The sequence below is a fragment of the Macaca thibetana genome, chromosome 10, assembly GCF_024542745.1.
Source record: "Macaca thibetana thibetana isolate TM-01 chromosome 10, ASM2454274v1, whole genome shotgun sequence".
NCBI lineage: Eukaryota > Metazoa > Chordata > Mammalia > Primates > Cercopithecidae > Macaca > Macaca thibetana.
The window spans coordinates 38128724-38148369 of record NC_065587.1 but is presented as its reverse complement, the minus strand read 5'-3'; the positions used below and the strand labels follow the sequence as shown (position 1 = coordinate 38148369).

The window sequence follows — 19646 nt, the reverse complement described above, 5'->3', positions numbered from 1 at the left end:
CACCACACACATAGTGCATGCCACACACACACCATACACACAGTGCAAGTGACACACACACACGCCCCACACACAGTGCACACCACACACACACTGCCTTGTAACACCACACACATAGTGCATGCCACACACACACCATACACACAGTGCAAGTGACACACACACACGCCCCACACACAGTGCACACCACACACACACTGCCTTGTAACACCACACACATAGTGCATGCCACACACACACCATACACACAGTGCAAGTGACACACACACACACGCCCCACACACAGTGCACACCACACACACACACTGCCTTGTAACACCACACACATAGTGCATGCCACACACACACCATACACACAGTGCAGGTGACACACACACACGCCCCACACACAGTGCACACCACACACACACTGCCTTGTAACACCACACACATAGTGCATGCCACACACACACCATACACACAGTGCAAGTGACACACACACACACACCCCACACACAGTGCACACCACACACACACTGCCTTGTAACACCACACACATAGTGCATGCCACACACACACCATACACACAGTGCAAGTGACACACACACACACGCCCCACACACAGTGCACACCACACACACACTGCCTTGTAACACCACACACATAGTGCATGCCACACACACACCATACACACAGTGCAAGTGACACACACACACACGCACACACACACGCCCCACACACAGTGCACACCACACACACACTGCCTTGTAACACCACACACATAGTGCATGCCACACACACACCATACACACAGTGCAAGTGACACACACACACGCCCCACACACAGTGCACGTCACACACACACACACCCCATACACACCACACACACACCATATACACAGTGCACGTCACCACACACATGCCCCATACATACCACACACACCATATACACAGTGCACGCTGCACACACCCACACACATGCCCCACGTGCCATGCACACAGAGCATGTCACATGTGCCATGCACATCATATACACCACACACAGTGCATTTCACACCACACACATGAATCACATGCACATACCACATACACTGCACACACTACACACCACACACACTATGCACATATATACACCACACACAGCACACATATCCATGTACACACACTCCACACAGTACACACATGCGGCTATGTGAAACACATGCATGGGTGTCGCACACTCACACTGATACCAAACTCAGTCTGAAAAAGGGTTCTGTGTATAGTCAGTAGCTCAGGACCCAGCACTTCACAGGGTTGGATACGGCCACCCGGCTGCATCACCCCAGGCTCACTTGGGGCTTTCACCATGCCCAGCCCGTGCCCCCCATGCTCACGTTCCCACAACAGGGCAGGCTGCACCACTGTGTCCGCCGTGGGCCGAGCTCTCACGCCTTCTCCTCTGCACATTCTGATGAATCACAGACAGCCTGGGAGCACGCGGAGGAGTCACGGGCTTTGTTAGCACGAACGCACCCCCTGGGCTGTGGTGCAAAAGCTCACAGCAGGACGTCTGGAGTCTGCATCCTGGGCCTGCACCCGAGCTCCTCTAATCCCGGCCAGGGGCTCGGCTTCTCCTTGCCTCCGATCTGCATTTGTATGCTGGGGGCTGTGGGGCTGTCACAGAATGAGAGGGGTTGCTGAGCTGTGGAGGTGGGGGCCCACAGGCAGCTGTTAGCAAATGTCAGGTGTGTCACTGTAGAGCTTGTGCAAAGGCTGAAGCAGGGGCCGTGGGCACGCCCACTGGCTCAGGGAGCCCAGGAGAGGCCTAGACCAGGGTGAACGCTCTCCTGCACAGCCCTGTCTCCCACTACTCACATGGTCCATACCCTTCATCTCCCAGGCCCATCCCCCCATCCCCCTGGCCCATCACCCCATCCCCTGTCCCTCCCTCATCCCCTGGTCCCTCCCCCATCCCCTGGTCCCTCCCCTGATCTCCTGGAGAAGCCTGGATATGAATCACTTCTTGCCCTTCACCCTGAGAGCAGAGGCCTTGTAAGTGAGGCTGGCATTGCGGGGAAGCATCCGCAGACTGTGTTCCTCCATGAGTTCCCCAGGGCTGGCTGGTGTCTGAACCTGGACACCTGAGCATTGGAGAACTTTAACTGAAGGGGGCCACGGGGCACCAGGGCAGTGAGGGGACAGTCCCCCCAGGGCTGTCCACGTGAGCTGTTTCTGCAGAAGGCAGGCCTTGGGAAAGCAACTAGAAGGTCCTGAGGTGTGGGTCCAAGTTTGAAGCTCACATCTCCAGAAAATAGTGGTTTGTTTAATCCTTCTCCAAAAGGCGGCCCTCAACGGGACTGAAAAACAGCAATTCTGGAATAAACAAACAGCAACAGTGCCGTTGGCGAACTTGTAGACAACCTGTCCACCTCCTGGCTTTGTTTTGAAGATGACGAGCTATTTTAATGAGTGTGAATAACCTCCACGCTCCTGCAAGTTCAGACACTGTCTCCAGCAGAGGTCTGGCTGCTCAGGCACAGATTCCATGGCCTCTGCATTGGGCAGAGTGTGTATTGGTGTCACCACGCGTGTTTCTCCACATCAGAACATACCCCTCCAGGGGACTCGAGTTTCGGGGGTGGTGGGCTGTCAGGATTAGGTTTCATGGCCGTGAAATGCACCCCAAAGGAACTGCAGCTTGTAACTCTTCATGGGCGTGAAGGATGGGAGTGACTATTGGAATAGGTCTTGCTTCTTTCAGAGCTGAGAAGTTCAAACTTAGCCAGGGTTTTCAGGCTGCAAACGGCCTTGACGACATCTGGGCCAGTCCTTCACTTGTACATGGAGGGGTGCCCAGCGCCCCAGGGGCAGTCAGCTACCGGTACGACCCCGGACTCCCCAGGGCCAGCAGGGAAACCCCCCTAGGGAGCAAAATATGCTGAGTTATTGGTCATTTTCCCCAGGCCGGTCCTGGTGGGAGAAGGGCAGACCTCAGTGCAGACGCTGCCAGGGGCACTGTCCCAAAAAGATTGGAAGGGGATGAGCCCATGGTGACCTGGGGGGTGGCTTGGTGAAGATTCTGGCTGCCGTGTGGAGGGCGTCAGGGATAAAAGTGGGCCATGCCGGCAGGGAGGCTCTGGTCACGTGAGCCGTGGAGGGAAGAATGAATGGTACAGACTCTGTCTCCTTCTCCCCCAGAGGCGTGGCCACAGGGCTGGACCTGAGTGGCCGTCATGTCTTTGAGGACCTTGGAGTCCCATGGGCTGGAAAGATCTGGAAGTCACTGTCTTTGTTCACTCCAGGAGTGATGCTGGGCATTCACTTATCCCGGCACTGCTGTGTGGCAGCTCCGTCTGAGACCTGGGGACACGACGGAGGACGCTGCAACGTGGCCCCCACCCTCAGTGAGCTTACCTTCTCTCGGGGCAGGGAGGCCAGGTGTCTATGTGGCAGGTTCAGTCTAGCAAATGCTGTGCAGAAACATTCAGAATCAGGTGAGGGGTACCCAGCCCCGGGACAGCGGACAGAGGGTAAAGGTGCTGTTTCATCCAGGGGTGCAGGATGTTGACATCCCAGTTGAGACGTGATGTGTGGGAAGAAGCCAGCCGTGAAAAAATTCCCATGGGAGGAGTGTTCCAGACAGAGGGAATGGCAGATGCAAAGAGCCGAGCCAGGCCAGCCCCGGTCACGGTGTAATTACTCAGTTCACTTCTGTGGGATGCGTGCTCTGCCTCGGGCCCTGGGCCCTGCCCGTATGTGGTGCCATGGATGAGGCTGTATGTTCTACGTGGTTCACTCATTTGCCAATCTGTCCTGATGCAATCAGAGGCTCAAGGGCTTTCCCAGAATTGCCACGAGGAGTTAGGGGCAGAGGGGCACTGAGAGAGAGCCCCGGGGTAAATCTGCCTCTGCCCACCTCCCAGCCAAGGACGTCTCTGATCCATCTGCAAAGTAAGGACCACGAGGTCTGTGAAGTTGTCCTGGGGGCATGACCTCAGGACTGCACGTGGCACCGTGTCCCATGTACAGTGACGGTCCCCCGAGCCGTGGCCACCACCCCAGTTCCAGGTCTGTCTGGGTCAGTCCAAGCCTTGGCCTCCTGATGGGGGACGAGCCCACCTGCCTGCCTCCCCCGCAGGCCTGTGCAGGCTGGGAGCTGGGAGGGCACACAGGCGGGTGCGGAGACGGGCACACAGGCCCTCCAGTGTCTCAGCTTCTAGCACAAATAAGTTCTACCTGGGCTGTTAGTGTCGACTAGAGCTGGTGTGTGAGTGTGCATGCGTGTGTGCGCATGGGTGTACACATTGTATATGAGTGTGCACGTGTGCGTGGGTGTGTACATGGGTGCACATCACATACACACACATGTGTATGTGCACACTTTGGGGAGCCTGTTCAGAGCCCCCCAAGCAGTGGTGTGAGGGGCCAGTGCTGCTCTCTGCAGGTGATGAAAGTAAAACTGAAGGCAGACTTCTCAGACCACCACGTTTGTGTTTCGCTCCAAGGCCAAGGCTCTCATTTAATATTTGGTTAAAAATAAAATCCTCTGGTTCTGGAGAAGGATTTTGTGAAAACAGTGAGAAAGGGGTCACGGACACAGTCTTTTGTATGTGGCAGAAAGATTCCCAGCAAGAACAGGGTGTCTGTGAGACTGAAATGCAGGTGCCTGATCCTGTGATGTGGCCGGAGCCCATCCCTCGGGCGCATGGCACCACGCGGTGGACGACAGATCCATGAAGCCGGAGGTCCCCAGGGGGCTCTTCAGAGGACATGTCACTGAGGGTCTGGGCACCAGGGCTGCGGTTGGAGCCTTTACCGTGGTCCTCACCAAAGCCTTCCCGAGTCACACACGCTGATGGCACCAACCATCTTTCTCACTAATTGACAAAATATGAACGATTTCATTCAGTTCCACCACTAACGACTCCGGAAAAAAGTAATACATTTTCCCTTAACTTGCTAATTTAATTTAATTCTTTTTACTATGAATATATTTTTCTGTAAACTGGAGGGTAATTTTGTTTAAGGTGTTTCTAACTAAACGTAATTTTCCTGAATCTCTAGAGCAAGTTGTTCTCAGCCAGGGCATCTGGCGAGACCCAAGGCACCTGTGGTTGTCACCTCGGTGGGGGTTGCTCGTAGCATGGAGGGGGTGGAGGCCTGGTGTGCTGCTCAGCATCCTGCGGTACCCAGGACGCCCCAAAACAGAGAATGATTCAGCCCAAAGTGTTAGGAATGCTGAGGTCAAGAAACCTGGTCTAAAGCCAGGGGTGCAGCCCGCCCAGGACCAAGGTCACAAGCTTGGTGGCTCGTCCAGATCTCTTTGTACCAGAACATTCTGGAACCTCCGTTCTTCTGCTAGATGGAAGTGCTTATCAACACCCTCAAAGAGGCTGACATCAGAACACACATACTCTCTTGTCGGCCACAAATTCCTCCTCCTTCTGTATCTTCACTTTTGGTGGGAGGCAAGGCTGAAGGGTCGGGGAAGGGGGTGGGCAGCTTTGAGATCTTCATCCAGAGAAACGTGGTTTGTGACACTGATTAGGAACAACACGAAACCCCTCCACAGGGTGGTGGTAATTGTTCCAAGTTGCCTAAAGAACCAAGTCTAAACTCTCACCCGCAGGACAGCCCAGACCCTCAGAGGTCACAGCCCAGGCACCGGCTTTGCCCATAGGCGCAGGTGGAGAGAGGTCCCAGGACTGCAGCGTGCTGGGTGACCCACCATCCTCTGTGTCCTATGAGAGGAGGAATGGTTAGGGCTGAGAGCCCAGGCTCCGGGGGCCATGGCCTGAGTTCCAACCGGCCTCCAGAGGACAGCGGCATGACACTGGGCAAGTCATAGAACCTCCCTGGGTAAAAATGAAGGCGCTGGCTCCCTGCCCCTCCTCCATCCTGGGGGCACTGAGCCGAGACTGTGGTGCACTGTGGTGCGCTGACACCTTAGCAGCAAGCCAGGAGCCTTCCTGCTGAGACTTTCCTTCCAAATGGGCACAGTGAAGAAACAGCCGCCCAACTGTGTTCAGGAAACCTTTCTTTGTATTATTTCTATGGGAATTTTCAAAATGATCTCCCCTTCTCATGAGAGAACAGAAGTAAGAAATTTGGTGCTACTCCCGGGGCAGGGAGAGTGCGTTCGGCCCCCACTGGCGTCATTGATGTAAGAAAACAAATCCAGTAAGTGCCTTTTCGGAACGAAACTCATGCAAACGCTGACTTAGAATGGCTCGCATGTTGTATTTGTGAAAGAATGTAGATATCGTTCCGTTGTTTTAGTTTGTGTTTGTTAAATACCATTTTATTCCGTCCATCCTTAGCTGCCATGGAAACCAGCTAGACGGCTGCAGACAATATCCTAGTTAAATATTTTAAATATACATGTTCTCGGGGAAGCAAAATGGACCCTTTCTAAAGGTACACTGAAAAGGAAATAGGAGGTAGAGGAATGAACTGTGTAGGTTTTAGGGCACCCCCTTTTTAAAAGAAATCTAATTATCCTCAGTAAATATCCATACTAGGTTTGACATTTAGGGGAGGGGGGCCACATTATTTCCTTTTGAAGCATATTTAACCCAAAGCTATAAGGAGGCAATGAGAACAGGAAGACTGCGAATCAGAGAGATTGAAAAGAGCCATAAATAGCCTTGATATTTGGGGAAGAAATCGTATCCTCCCTGTTCCAACAGAGCAATGTTCGTTCATAATGCAGGCACGGTCGGTCCTTCCCCAGATGTTTCATTTCCACGATAGACTCCTGTGCAATCGATCGTCTTGGAGCACTAGACTCTAAGATGTGGTGTGTTTGTGGCTGGGGTCAGCCACATATTTACCCAAACATTAGCGCGTTCAGCAAAACAGGAGCCGAAAATGCACTGTGAGATGGTGCCATGGGTCTTTGGTCACTGCCGCATGAGAAACTGCCAGCACCCAGGAGTCTGAGGCTAGACGATGTCAAAGACCCGTGGCTTTGGGGACAGAGGTGCTGGGTGGCTGGGACTGCAGCGCACGGAGGGGTGAGCACTGATTTTGTTAGTGAGTAACGTGCAGAAGATGCTGTGGCCTCAGCAGGGCTCCGAGACCTACATAGGGTTTCAGAGCTCCCAGAACCTTCCATCCTGAGGGTACTCTTCTCCTTGCGTTCCCAGACAGAGCACCTTTCCTCTCACAGGAAGCTCCAGTGCATGGAGCAACCTCGTAAGCCGTGCCGTTCAGCCGTGCCGACAGCCCTACGCAGTAGGCGGTTCTGCACAGCAGGGCCATATTAGAGGACTGGGCGCAGGGAAGAGCTGCAGTGCTTTGCCTTTGCAGCCAGTCCAGCTTCAAGGCTGCCCCAGGGCCCACCTGGCTCTGCTGTGGGAAAAGGCCAGGGGGCAGGAGCTCCCCTGCCCTGTTTCCCTGGGCCACCCAGTCCGCAGGTGGTGGACCTCCCCAGGTCAGAGTAAGACCGTTTTCGTAGGCACTCTCTAGTGGCACCTCCGAGATCCGTTCTGTGGCCATCGCCATTCTACACAGTCATGAGGCATGCTGGAAACAAAATGAAATCCACAAATTAGATGCGTCTTATGCCTGACATGACCACACAGCGGGACTGGCCAGCATCTGGTATGTAAAGAAAGTTCCGCTCCCTGAGCTCAATTCTCCCATGATAATCAGCTTTCTCATTCACACCAAAAACCATCTTCAGTACCCACTGTTCACCCAGATTTCTACTTCTGGAGACATTTGCCACCTCTATTTTTATCTTCACAGAAAAGGAGGGCTCTGTTTTCCCCCACATGGCTCACAGGGGTGTGTGGAGGGGAGCCAGCAGAATCCCCAGCTCGGGGCTGTTGCAAATATTCCTCTCTTCCTCGGTGGAATGGCTCTCGCTGCACTCTGTCCAGCCTGGAAGATAAGGAGAGGCAGCAAAATCAGGGAAGTGAAGAAGCACAATCCCCTCTGTGTCCTCTCTCGGTTCCTTGACACTGGGTCTGGTTTATTTGCTCATGCAAATCAGACCTCCAAGCTCTGCGGCTACAGAAGCCTTGTGTCTCAGCATTTCAGGTTCACGGGGCTATGCCGCCTATCAGAGAAATCCGGTGGCGTGGGGACCTCCCCAAAGAGTCGCTTTTTCTTGGATAATGAAAGCCAGCAGTTACACCTTTCCAGGAGGGGGGCAGGTGCACCCCAACAAGCTGGCACGGAGCACCTTGACCATGGCAACAGCCAGTACAGTGACCAGAGGTCATGTGCCACCAGAAACTGATTTGAAAACATTCCCATAAGTTGCTTTTGTTGAATCAGGTGGACTTGTGCCCATGCCATTTTCTCAACATTGTTCTCAACATCTGAGAACTTCAGATGCTAAGGACGTGTCCAGCAGGGTCAGTGCAGGACCTGGCAGCTGGGCGGGATGACAAGTGAGGGATGCCACCACCGCCATCTGTGACCCATCGCCAAAGGCCGGGGCTGCCAGCTGGCTTCCCTTAGAAACGTACTGCGGATCTGGTGTCAGGGAATTTGAAGCAATTTCCACGTTCGTGCTGTCTCTTGAGGGTAGTGACTTCGACTAGAACAGGGGATGCTCGCTCTTCCTCACTGAACTTGGCAGGAGCATCAGGCCCCCCACAACTAATAACCCATGCTCAGGGAACCCAGGCCCGGCTCCCCTGTTCCATCTGCACCACGCTGGGGCTTCGATCAGGCCCACCCTATCTCGGCCCATCTATTCAAGAGGCTTTCTCTGGCGTCTGTGCCCCTGGGAGGCATTTCCATGCGATGGCTACGGCACTGCAGAGCAGGCGTTCAGTTCAGGATGCCCAGGGAGCTCATCCACCCTGCAGACAGCCTCATGCGATACATCCAGAAGGTCTGGAGTGGGACCCACCATCTGCATTTCTACCACAAGGAAATGTTAAAACGGTTGATCACCATCCAGCTGCAAACCAGCGCACAGGCCCCGGCCAGACCACGCCTGTGGGAAAGACCCTCTTCTTCCATGGAAGTGATCTGGGAGTTTCCGGAATGAAGCCTGGTCTTGGTGGCTGGCCCTCCCCCATGTGGCTTCGCCTCTGGGTGTTTTAGCATACGTCCTTTCACTTGAAAGCCGTGGTTCCTCCTCGGCGCTTCATAATTCCAGGCTCCTAACAGATGCGTGGATTCGAGAATAAAAGGTACAACAAATGATAACTTTTTGCAGATAGCTTGGGAGACGCGTGTGATTATATTCTTTCCTTGACACGTTGTTTCCTTTTTCAAAAAACAGAAAAAGACGATCACGTAAAGCCTCTGCCCCAGGTCAATTCTGCATTCCTCGTCTCTCACTTGCGAGTGATGAGGGGAGGGAGATGACCCGCTTTCTGCTGATACTGAGCTTTCCCTGGAGACCTCACCTCGCAGTCACAGCCAGTTACAGCCTCATCACACAGACAGCACTTCTCTTACAGGGAGAGCAAGACCCAGGCGGGGAGCGGGGCTGCCAGGAGCTTAAGAAAATAAAATGTTGTGGCCCCGAGAAGCCAGCAGGGCAGAATCGAGCCCTGGGGAGAGCACAGGCCGCCGCAGGGTGCAGGTGTGGACATGGGGGCTAATGTGGTTTTCTCAGCATGCACCTTGCCCGTGAACCCGGGGCCACGGACTTCCAGTGGAACGGAAGCTGTCTTTGTCTGCGTGCCTTCCTTTTGTCCTCTTGAGCTCATTTACCTCTCATCACTTCCCCTGAATCACAATTGATGTATTCTTGAGTGTAAGGCATTGGTCACCGTATCTCTGGGAAGAGAGGGGACACCTGCATTTGAGATCGGTCCAGGAAGCCTCTGCACAGAGAGACCCGGGCCGGAAAGGAGTTCATCTGAAAGACCATGAGACCACCCAGACCCCCGGAGCCATGTGTGGAGTGGGAACACACCTTCCGCGCAGGGCCCCCTGAGCAGCCCACCGGAGCCCAGGCTGTCATTTTATCTCTAAGAAGCCGAGCTCCACTTACACACGGGGCTTTGTCACGCATCGCCCCATCAGTGGCAGTTTTGCGGCACCTTCTTCCCCAGATGTGAATTGAAGCTTCCGCTCCCCCAGGTCCCCCAGCCTTCGGCTTCTAACATCACTCCCACCCCCACTGCTGCCCACACCCCAGGCGTCCGGGTAGCTCCAGAGCACAGAGCTCACCCGGCCCCTCCCATCAACAGGGAAGCCGAGGCCCAGAGAGAGTGGAAGCCTCATGCAGGTCACAGGGCCCAGCACTAGGACCCGTGCCCGGGGGCTCCCGCTGCCACTGCCTCCGTAAATCACCGTCTTAGAGTAGAATCAGCAGAATGCGTTTGACAGGAAGCACAGGTGATTAGGCCTCAGTGGGGAGAGGCGATCTAAAATGAGAAGCACTTTGTAAATAAAAGCTGATTAAGAAGCAGGCAGGTTTAGAGTCACCTGTACCTTATAGACACATCCCTGGGGGCCTCAGGCTCCCACACCCTGTCCTCACTCAGTGCTGGGCAGGTGGGCTCTGACCCTGAAACCTGGGGCCCTGGACAAGCTCATCTGCTGCCACTCCTGGCTGCTCAGGGCTCAGAGGGACCCGAGAGTGGACCTCCCACAGCCTCGTGTAAGCAAGAGGCAGGAGTGGTGGCACCATTTACCAGGCATCTGGGGCATACTGCTCCGGGCTCTGATGATGCCCTGGGCTGCAGACTCTCTCCACCCCTGGGGTCTGTTCAACCCGTGGACCGCCATCCCCAGCCGGCCAACGGCTGCACGTGATACTGAGACCAGCAACTCGCCCTGGGGTCTGTCCCAGGAAAGGTAGCTGAAGCCACGAAGCCAAAGGTGCGGGGCTCACAGATGCCATCTGCAAACAGACAGGCCAGGCTCTTAGCTCAGCTGCAGCGGAGCAGCTGTAGGGGGTAAGGAAGCAGGGAAGAGGAGGAGGAGAAGTATGGTGTCTCCAGGTTGCTGTCCAGGCCAAGGAGGCCGAGTGTGAACAGACTCTGAGGAGCCTGTCCTGGTAGGGACCAGCCTGGGCATGGCACGCTTCAGGAACAGCAAGACTGGGGCCAGGGGTCAGGAAGGGGGAGGTAGGGGCTAATCCGGGCGGCCTGGAGGCCAGGCCCAAAGCCCCAAGTGCCTGTGGGGGCAAGGAGACTGGCAGGGCTCCCACCGTCCCATCTCAAACCCTCATCCAGGGAGGAGAGCCCACTCCTTCCAGCAGCCCCGGGAAAGTCCCCTGCTGGGGTCACCTGCCTTCCCTGGAGCAGTCACCTGGCCAGGTGGAATGCCAGACTCTGATTGGCCGACTGGACCCTCAGCCCACCCCCACGCCTCTGGGATTGGCTCCCAGGAGGAAAGCATGAGTGCAGTAGAGGGGCTGTGGATGCTGGGCCCAGCCCTGGGTTCTCTAGGACCCCACTAGGTCATCCAGGAAGGAGCCTGGGCCCACACTTCCCTCCCTGGCAGGCCCCTCGGGCTGGATCCAGGAGCCCACCTTGCTCATGGTGCCCTCACCAGAGCAGTCCCTGACCCTCCCCACCCCACCCTCAGTCTCCTGCAGCACTTGGCGCCAGCTCTCCCTAGCCAGGCAATTTGGACAAATTCTTCCACTGCTCTGGGCCTCGGTTTCCCTTCCTGGGATATAAGGGTTATGGGACACCCCGAGCTCGCCTGCCCTCCAGCCCTAGCTCCTGAGCACTCAGAGCTCATCCCAGGCCCCCCTCGACCCGGCCTCCAGGCTGCAGGAGCCTTGCCCTCTCCTCCTCTGCCCTCTGGAAGTCCTGCCCAGCTTTTAGGAGCTCCACCCCCAGCTCTGCCCCTTCTCAGGTTTCTTCCGAGAGCAGGGCTGAAGGTCCCCATGTCTGTCAATGCTCCCTAGACAGTACCACATTCACCCCACACCTGGCAGGGGAGCTTCCTGATCACCCTGTTTCACAGATGAGGGACTGAGGTCAGGGATGAAGTAAATCCTGACTTGGGCAGTGGAGAGCAAACCTATGCTCCACGCAGCTGTTAACCTCAGAGCCTGGGACGCCCCCACCCTACTTTCCTTCCAGGCCCCAAATCATGGCAGTGTCTGCCTGGTTTCTGAGGCATCCACACTGTCCTGTGGCACTGTGTGTGCCCGCTTCCCGGCCCATCCTGCCTGGCAAACTCCTATTCACCCTTCAGTGCCATGACCGAGGTATAATACCCACCATGAGTATTTCTGTCCCCATCTCCCCAATGGACTGATTCTGTGCCACTTGGTGCCAGTTTGAACCTCCTGCCTGATTCTGACTCTGCGCTAATCATGGGCCCCGTGGGAGGTGGTGGGATGGTCCCATCAGGATGGTGGGCCGCAGGTCAGACAGCTTGGGCTCCAGTCCTGGCCATCCAAGCTTGAGCGGGACTTCACCCCTTGTGCTTGGTGTCCTCTGTGGGCTGCCCTGAGGACTAAATGAGACTGTGCCTGGGAAGTCACGTGGGCGGGGCCAGGGCCCGTGCAGGACTTGGGAAGGCGTCCCTGGGGTCATGGCTGCACCTCCCCGCCCGTATGAGCATGCAGGGGACAGGCTGAGGGCCATTTGCTTTGTCGTCTCCTGGCTCGAGGGTGACATCAGTAACTGTGTGTGGATACAGTGACTTAAATCTGTCCACTGAGTTTGCTGCATAGAAAGTGAGTGGCTATCAGGGCTCTGCTGGGCGACCCCCCCCCCGGGGTTGTGGTACCTCCCTAACATGTGGGACTAGGAAAATGGACACAGCCCCCAGGGCAGTACCGGGTCCAGGGTGGCACCAGAGCAGGTTCCCTGCAATGTGGAGTGTGGCCCACCACGGGAGGTGCTGTAGGTTGAGCCTGGCATGAGGAGGAGGCGCCCAGGCAGAGAGAGGGGCGGGAGCAGGGCCTGGGGGCGGTGGAGGTGGATGTCCGGTCCCTAGCACCTGGCAGTTGAGCTGAGCCCCTACAAGCTGGAGGCCAGAGTGGGTGCTTTGGGGCGTTCCTGCCCACTGCCCTGTAGGCAGGGCTTTGAGGGAGCTGAGAGTGCATCAGGGAGCCCAGTGGGGCTGAAGCAGGGCAGAGTCAAAGGCATGAGGAAGAGGAGGGAGCACAGGAGGGAAACTGTGGGGTATGGGACACTGCAGCCCAGGGCAGCTGGCCTCTGCACGGGCGACAGGGCCAGCTTCCAGGCCCGGAAACACTCATGGGAGATGAAAGTCGGACCATAGCCCAGATCCCATCCTGCCAAGGAGGGCTCGATGAAACATCCTTGGGGAGCCATCCTGCAGGCTGCTGGCAGCTCCGGGAAGCCACCCCCTTACATAGCTTCGCAGGTGTCAGGAGTGGATGGAAGCGAGGGTGGGTGGCTTCCTTGGTGCTCCTGATTCTGCAGATCTGCAGGAACTAGCTTGGTTGGACCCCAAAGACCAGCTCAGCCACCAGGACCCTCCTGGACCCTCCTAGTTACAGGACTTCTAGCTTGAGCTAAACTGTCAGCATGCAGGGAGTGGGCATGGCCAAGATATCTTGCTGCTGGGCTGTTGGTTTTGAGAAAGTTGTGATGTGCTCTATACACACACACAGATACACAAACACACATAAGCATATGCATACCTGTGTATGTGTAGAAGGCATAAACACGTATTCATACACATGCATTTGTGCATGTGTGTACATGTAGTCATACACCTATACATCTGTGCATACTTGACGTGTGCATTCATATATATCTGTACGTGCATGTGCGTACATGCATGCATACATGTGTGCATAGCACCTGTATACACATGTGCACATGTGTATTATCTAGTTTCCGGTAATGGTGGAGTAGAGGTCACTTTCTTTTTTTTTTTTTTTTTTTTTTTTTTGAGACAGAGTCTGGCTCTGTACCCCCAGGCTGGAGTGCAGTGGTGCAATCTCGGCTCACTGCAAGCTCCGCCTCCCGGGTTCACGCCATTCTCCTGCCTCAGCCTCCCGAATAGCTGGGACTACAGGTGCCTGCCACCACACCCGGCTAATTTTTTTTGTATTTTTAGTAGAGATGGAGTTTCACCGTGTTAGCCAGGATGGTCTCGATCTCCTGACCTCATTATCTGCCCGCCTCGGCCTCCCAAAGTGCTGGGATTACAGGCGTGAGCCGCCACGCCGGGCCAAGGTCACCTTTAAGTCATTACCCAATGCTCAGTCTTCATTCACTCAGAAATACAGAAGAAAGACACGCACCAGGGAAAATCAGCAGGTGTCATCTGTTAGAAAATATTTTTAAGCATGACTGGAAGCATTATTTTTAATGAGTATAATTATGCGTCAGTGTTTATGTGATGTCTTCTGAATGGGCCCAAGATGACTGTGTGTTCAAAAGAACATGCTTGTTCGACCGGGGTGAGTGCTGATTGTGGCTGACATTTTCTTCCAGGGAAGCGGGTGCATCTTCCAGGCAGAAGCCCGTGCAGGTCTGGCATTGATTTTCACCAGATTTTGTTATTACATTTGTCTCACAGCTTTAAAATAGTAGCAAATATGTGCAATTTATTTAAACAACACTAGGGAAATTAACGTCATTGCAAGCTCATCCTAAGCAAATGAAAATGAAGGATTTTTTTTTAAAACGGCTACATGAAAACCCTTTAAAACTCAGAGTTAGAGATTCAGAGGGCCCTGGTGAGCCGCTACCGGTTCTGAAGCAGCACCAGGTGGAGAGACCAGCCAGTCTCCGCCTCGGTCTCCCGCTGGGAGATGTGGGGAGCTGCAGACGGCCAGAAGGCCCCTCCTAGCAGCTATGCCAGAGCTCCCCTCGCCCTCATCTGGGAGCGATCCATCCAGGCTCTCCTCCCTCATGCAGACCTGCTCAGGAACAAAAATAATGCTCTACCACCCTTCTCCAGAGGTGGATCCCTGGTTGCCTTTGGGCTGGGAGACCCCCTGTTCTCTACCTGCAGCACATCTCAGGTGTGGTTGGCGGCCCCACCCCAGAGTTGTTAAGTCTTAGATGAGACCTAGGAACCTGCATTCCTAATGAGCTCCCCAGGGTGCTGAGCTGCTGGTCCTGGGACCAGCCTGGGACCTCAGACCTGTTTCTCCCCAGTCTGCGATTTACAGAGCACATCCCGGGTGGGTGCAGGAAACATCACTCAGACCCCCTTTTCCCCTGGTTCCCCACCTCTTCCATGGGAAGATCAATTTCTGCCCAGTCCGGGACCTTCCTGAGGTCCGGCAAATGGGATTTGACTTTACACACAGAGACCACAGAAGGGAGGGGTGGCACTTCCAGGTGCTCCGGCCTTGGGGTCACACTCCTGGCATCTGAATCCTGCTTCCACTGAACGGGCTGCGTGGGCTTCATGAGTGTCTTGGCCTCGCATGGTAGGAAAGTAGGAATGACGGTGCTCCCTGCTGAAGTGGTGAGAGGGAGGATTCAGGGGGAGACTGCATGGAACAGCATTTGACCTGGAGCCTGGAACCTGAGTGCACACCACAGCTATCATCATAGTTCATGTTGGCTATGTTGGCGTTATTTCAAGCCACTTTGAGCAGTGGGATTAATCTGGTCTTTCTCATCAAAGCTTAGAGCTTATTAACCTAAATTGTTGTATCCACAAGGTAAAGACCAGGCTCCCAGGGAGGTGCCATCTGTCTGGGGCTTGGTCTTGGAGGACAGGTGAGATATCTTCAGTGGAAGGGCCAGATGCAGAGTCCTGCTCTCATGCTCATCGGACATTCAGTACCTGTGAGGCAGCGGCTACTGGTCTGGGCGAGGAAACCATGGAGTCCAGTTGTCTGTGCTCTGGGTTCCAGGGAGAATGTGCAATTAGGACTGTCCTTGAAGTTCTTCAAAGTCCCGTGAGGAGCCTAGAAAAGCCCCCGCCCCTTGTCATCATGAGGGGCTGGAGTCGAGGCCCCTGGGTCTCCATGTTTGCACCTCACATGGCTCCTTTCTAAGGAAGGCTGGGAGTGCCCCCATGGAAGCCTCCTGGGTTTTATTAATTGAGGCAAACAGTGGTGGGGACCCCCGCGGGGCAGCCTGTGGTCAGACACCTCCCAGCCAGCTTTGTCCTCCCTGCCTTGGGCTGCCCTGGTGCAAGGTCCATTCTCTGCTGTGTGAACTATCATATCCTAGTGCCTCTGCAGTTCAGATGAAATGAGCATCAGCCACGAAGACTGTGGCAAGGCATGCCATGTGGGCAACCTGCACTGGACCCGACGCGGCAGACGCATGGACGCCACATGTATGCGTGAAGTTCTGTTGGCACTGTCAGCCATGGGAGTCACGTGCACTGTCACATTTAGAAAACACAGAAAGGTAAAAGGAAGGAAGTAAAATACAATAACAGAACTCCGTGGTGACCAGAGAAAACCAGTGTGTGCATTTTCATGTATTTTCTTACATTTTTTTTCTTTCTTTTTTTTTTTTTTTTTTTTTTTTGAGACAGAGTTTCACTTTTTTTCCCTAGGCTGGAATGCAATGGCACAATCTCGGCTCACTGCAACCTCCGCCTCCCATGTTCAAGTGATTCTCCTGTGTCAGCCTCCCAAGTAACTGGGATTACAGGCACACACCACCACACCTGGCTAATTTTATATTTTTAGTAGAGATGTGGTTTCACCATGTTGGTCAGGCTGGTCTTGAACTCCTGACCTCAGGTGATCTGGCTGCCTCAGCCTCCCAAAGTGCTGGGATTACAGGTGTGAGCTACTGCACCCAGCCTCTTTTTCTATCCTTTAAAAAAACGCAGTTGAAGCTGGGCATGGTGGCTCACGCCTGTAATCCCACAGCACTTTGGAAGGCCAACACGGGTGGATCACCAGAGGTCTGGAGTTTGAGACCAGCATGGCCAACATGGCAAAACCCCATCCCTATTAAAAATACAAAAATTAGCCAGATGTGGTGGCTGGCTCCTGTAATCCCAGCTACTCGAGAGGCTGAGGCAGGAAAGTCACTTAAACCTGGGAGGCAGAGGTTGCAGTGAGCCAAGATCATGCCACTGCACTCCAGCCTGGGTGACCCAGTGAGACTCCATCTCAAAAAAAAAAAAAAAAAAAAAAGAAGAAAGAAAAAGAGAAGAAAAAATGCAGTTGCGGTTGATGCTGTATGTATGCTTTGGTGCTATTTCTCCACTTACTAATATTTTATGGACATTTCTTCATGTCAGTCTTAAAAGAGTAACTTTTAATGGCTATAATATTCCAAGACATGAACACAGTGTAATGCATTTGGAATTCACTGACAGACATTCAGATTTGTGCTCTGGTATTTTTAGTTGTTCAAAAACATCCCCAGTAAACATCTGTCTACAAGGACTTTGGTCCACCTAGAGTTTCCTGGGGACAGATTTCCAGCTGTGGAGTTATTGGGTCAAAAGGAACCTTCCTTTTTGAGGCTCTTGATAGTCACTGGCCACCGGGAGGCAGAGGGCTGTGCTGAGTGACCGCGGGACCCCAGCAGCAGGAGCTGCGTCAGTGTCCGTCCTGACAGCCTGAGCCCTGTGCTAAGCATGGGCTGGGCATTTTCTCATTGTCATCTGATGTCATTCCCATAGCAGTGCCTAAACTCAAGGCCATTGCTACCATCTCCCTTCCGTAAGAGAAGATCCCAGGATTGTGAGAGATGAAGGGACTTGGTCCCCACGTCACATGAGCTTCGACACATCCACACAGGTGTGGGTCTAAGGCCAAATCCCACACCCTCAGCCATCAGCCTCCACCCACTGACTCACTGCACACCCCCAGTGTTGTAGATTCATTTTGCTCAGCCTTGTCAATCTGACAGGTAAAAAGGATGTATTACTTTGATATGCATTATTTGATTACTGGGAGATGTGGACAGTTGTCATAAGTTTATTGATTGTTTATATTTGTTTTGCTGTGAATTATCTATTCATGTCCTTTTCTTGCTTGGAAACAAGATTCCATTTTATTTTCTTCCTGCTTTCTAAGAGTGCTTTATGTAGTGACTATTAACCTCGTATCAAATTGTTGTAAATCATGTTTTCCAAATGTGTCAATTGCCTCTTGGGTCTGTTTTCATGAACAGGAGTTTTGTGGGAAAACATATTAGTCTTTTCTTTTGTCATCTCTTGCATTGTTTTGGGTGGGCGTCAAAAGCCCTGTCTACACTATTGGTGACGTTGTCAACTATATTTTCTTCTTTTTTTATGGTTTCTTTTTCCCGCATTTAATTTTGTAATCTGTCTCATCATATTGATGGGGGTCTTACTTGATTTTTTTTCCCTAACACTTAGTTCCTTTTCCAGTGTTATCCCGCCCTTCCCACTTAGCTCCTTGTCCCAGGGTTACCGGCCTTCCCGCTTAACTCCTTTTCCCACTTAGCTCCTTGTCCCAGCCTTACCCGCCTTCCCGCTTAACTCCTTTTCCCACTTAGCTCCTTGTCCCAGCCTTACCCGCCTTCCCTCTCAGTCTCGGGCAGTACAGATCATCTTAGCAAACACCCTTTTCCTCTGTGCAAAACCTAACTGGACTTCTTTGCTTCTTCTCTCCCTTTTCCAAATAAAGCCACAGAAGGGAAAGAAGATCATGGCTCTGGACCCCTCTCCGCCTCCGAAGGACACCCTGCTGCCGTGGCCCCGGCACCTGAACGCCGACGGGCTGAGGCGGCGCAAACGGGACTGGGTCATCCCGCCCATCAACGTGCCGGAGAACTCGCGCGGGCCCTTCCCGCAGCAGCTGGTGAGGGTGAGTGCAGACCCCTCCCGTTGGCACGGGGGTCTCGGCGTTAGCGTGAGGCTCTTCTCCCGGCATCCCAAAGCCAGGGGCGGTTCTGCATGTGGTGTCTAAGAAGGTCGCGATTTCACAACCTTTCTGTAATGAGATTAGCCTTACACAGGGCAATGAAAAATTTAGACGGGGAAGCTGCGTCCTAGGTGGATGGGACTTTGTGAGGCAGGAGTGATTTCTCTCTTGGTTACTTTCAAATGGCTACTATGTGTGTGGAAGCAGTGGGCAGGGGTGTGGACCGTGGCCTTTGACCTCTGACCCCTTTCTTTGGTCTGATCACATTTGTTTCCATGGATGACTAAGATCCCGGATGATGGGATGGTGGCGTGTCTGCCATGACGATCACTGCGTCGAGGCCAGCGTGGGCCGTGCCATGGCCCGTCTGCAAGGTCTTGGTCCCCGAGTTCCCAAGGCCACCGGAGATTGCTTTTACCGCAGAAAGAATTTATTTTACAAATTTGTGTCTCTATAATCACGGCTATCAACGAGCAATTTCTGCTTCCCTTTGAAGAAAATTGCAGCCTAATCTGAGCAATAATTTGATAAAAGGATGGTGAGAATTCCATTAAATAATTCCCAACCGTTGTGGAAAAGCCTCACCCACCCTTTGGAAATGAGGGTGGGTCCCCAGAGTGTGCTTAAGGGGCCATTCTCAGTCTTCGTGCTGTTTAGTGTTTTCTCGTTCCTTTCAATGCAGAAGGCTGGGCTGTGCGTTTGGAATGCAGAGATGGGAGGAAGAAAGCAGCCACCAGGCATGGTCCCCCCAATTCTTTGTATCCCTAACCTTGACCACCAGGGGACCCTGCCAGGGAGCAGTCAAAATGACTGGTTATTTATAGCAGAAACTCTGGTGTGAGTGAATGCAGTGTGCCTCCATACCCCAGCCAAGGTATCACCTGATTGCAAACATATCACCTGCCCTCTCTGCACAGAGCCGGCCCTCCCACCTCAGCACCCAGCCTCTGCTGCATCCTCCCCTTTTGGGGTTCAACTCTCCTTGGCCACCCATACC

At 53.8% G+C, this 19646-nt stretch overlaps 1 protein-coding gene across 1 annotated transcript in view; it reads left to right on the top strand.

The window, feature by feature from the left end:
* Nucleotides 1–19646, top strand: part of CDH4 (cadherin 4) — a 693168-nt gene that overhangs the window by 509749 nt on the left and 163773 nt on the right. The window contains exon 4 of the mRNA XM_050745081.1: nucleotides 18413–18592. Coding sequence (XP_050601038.1) covers nucleotides 18413–18592 — 180 coding nt within the window. The remainder of the gene's footprint in view (nucleotides 1–18412; nucleotides 18593–19646) is intronic.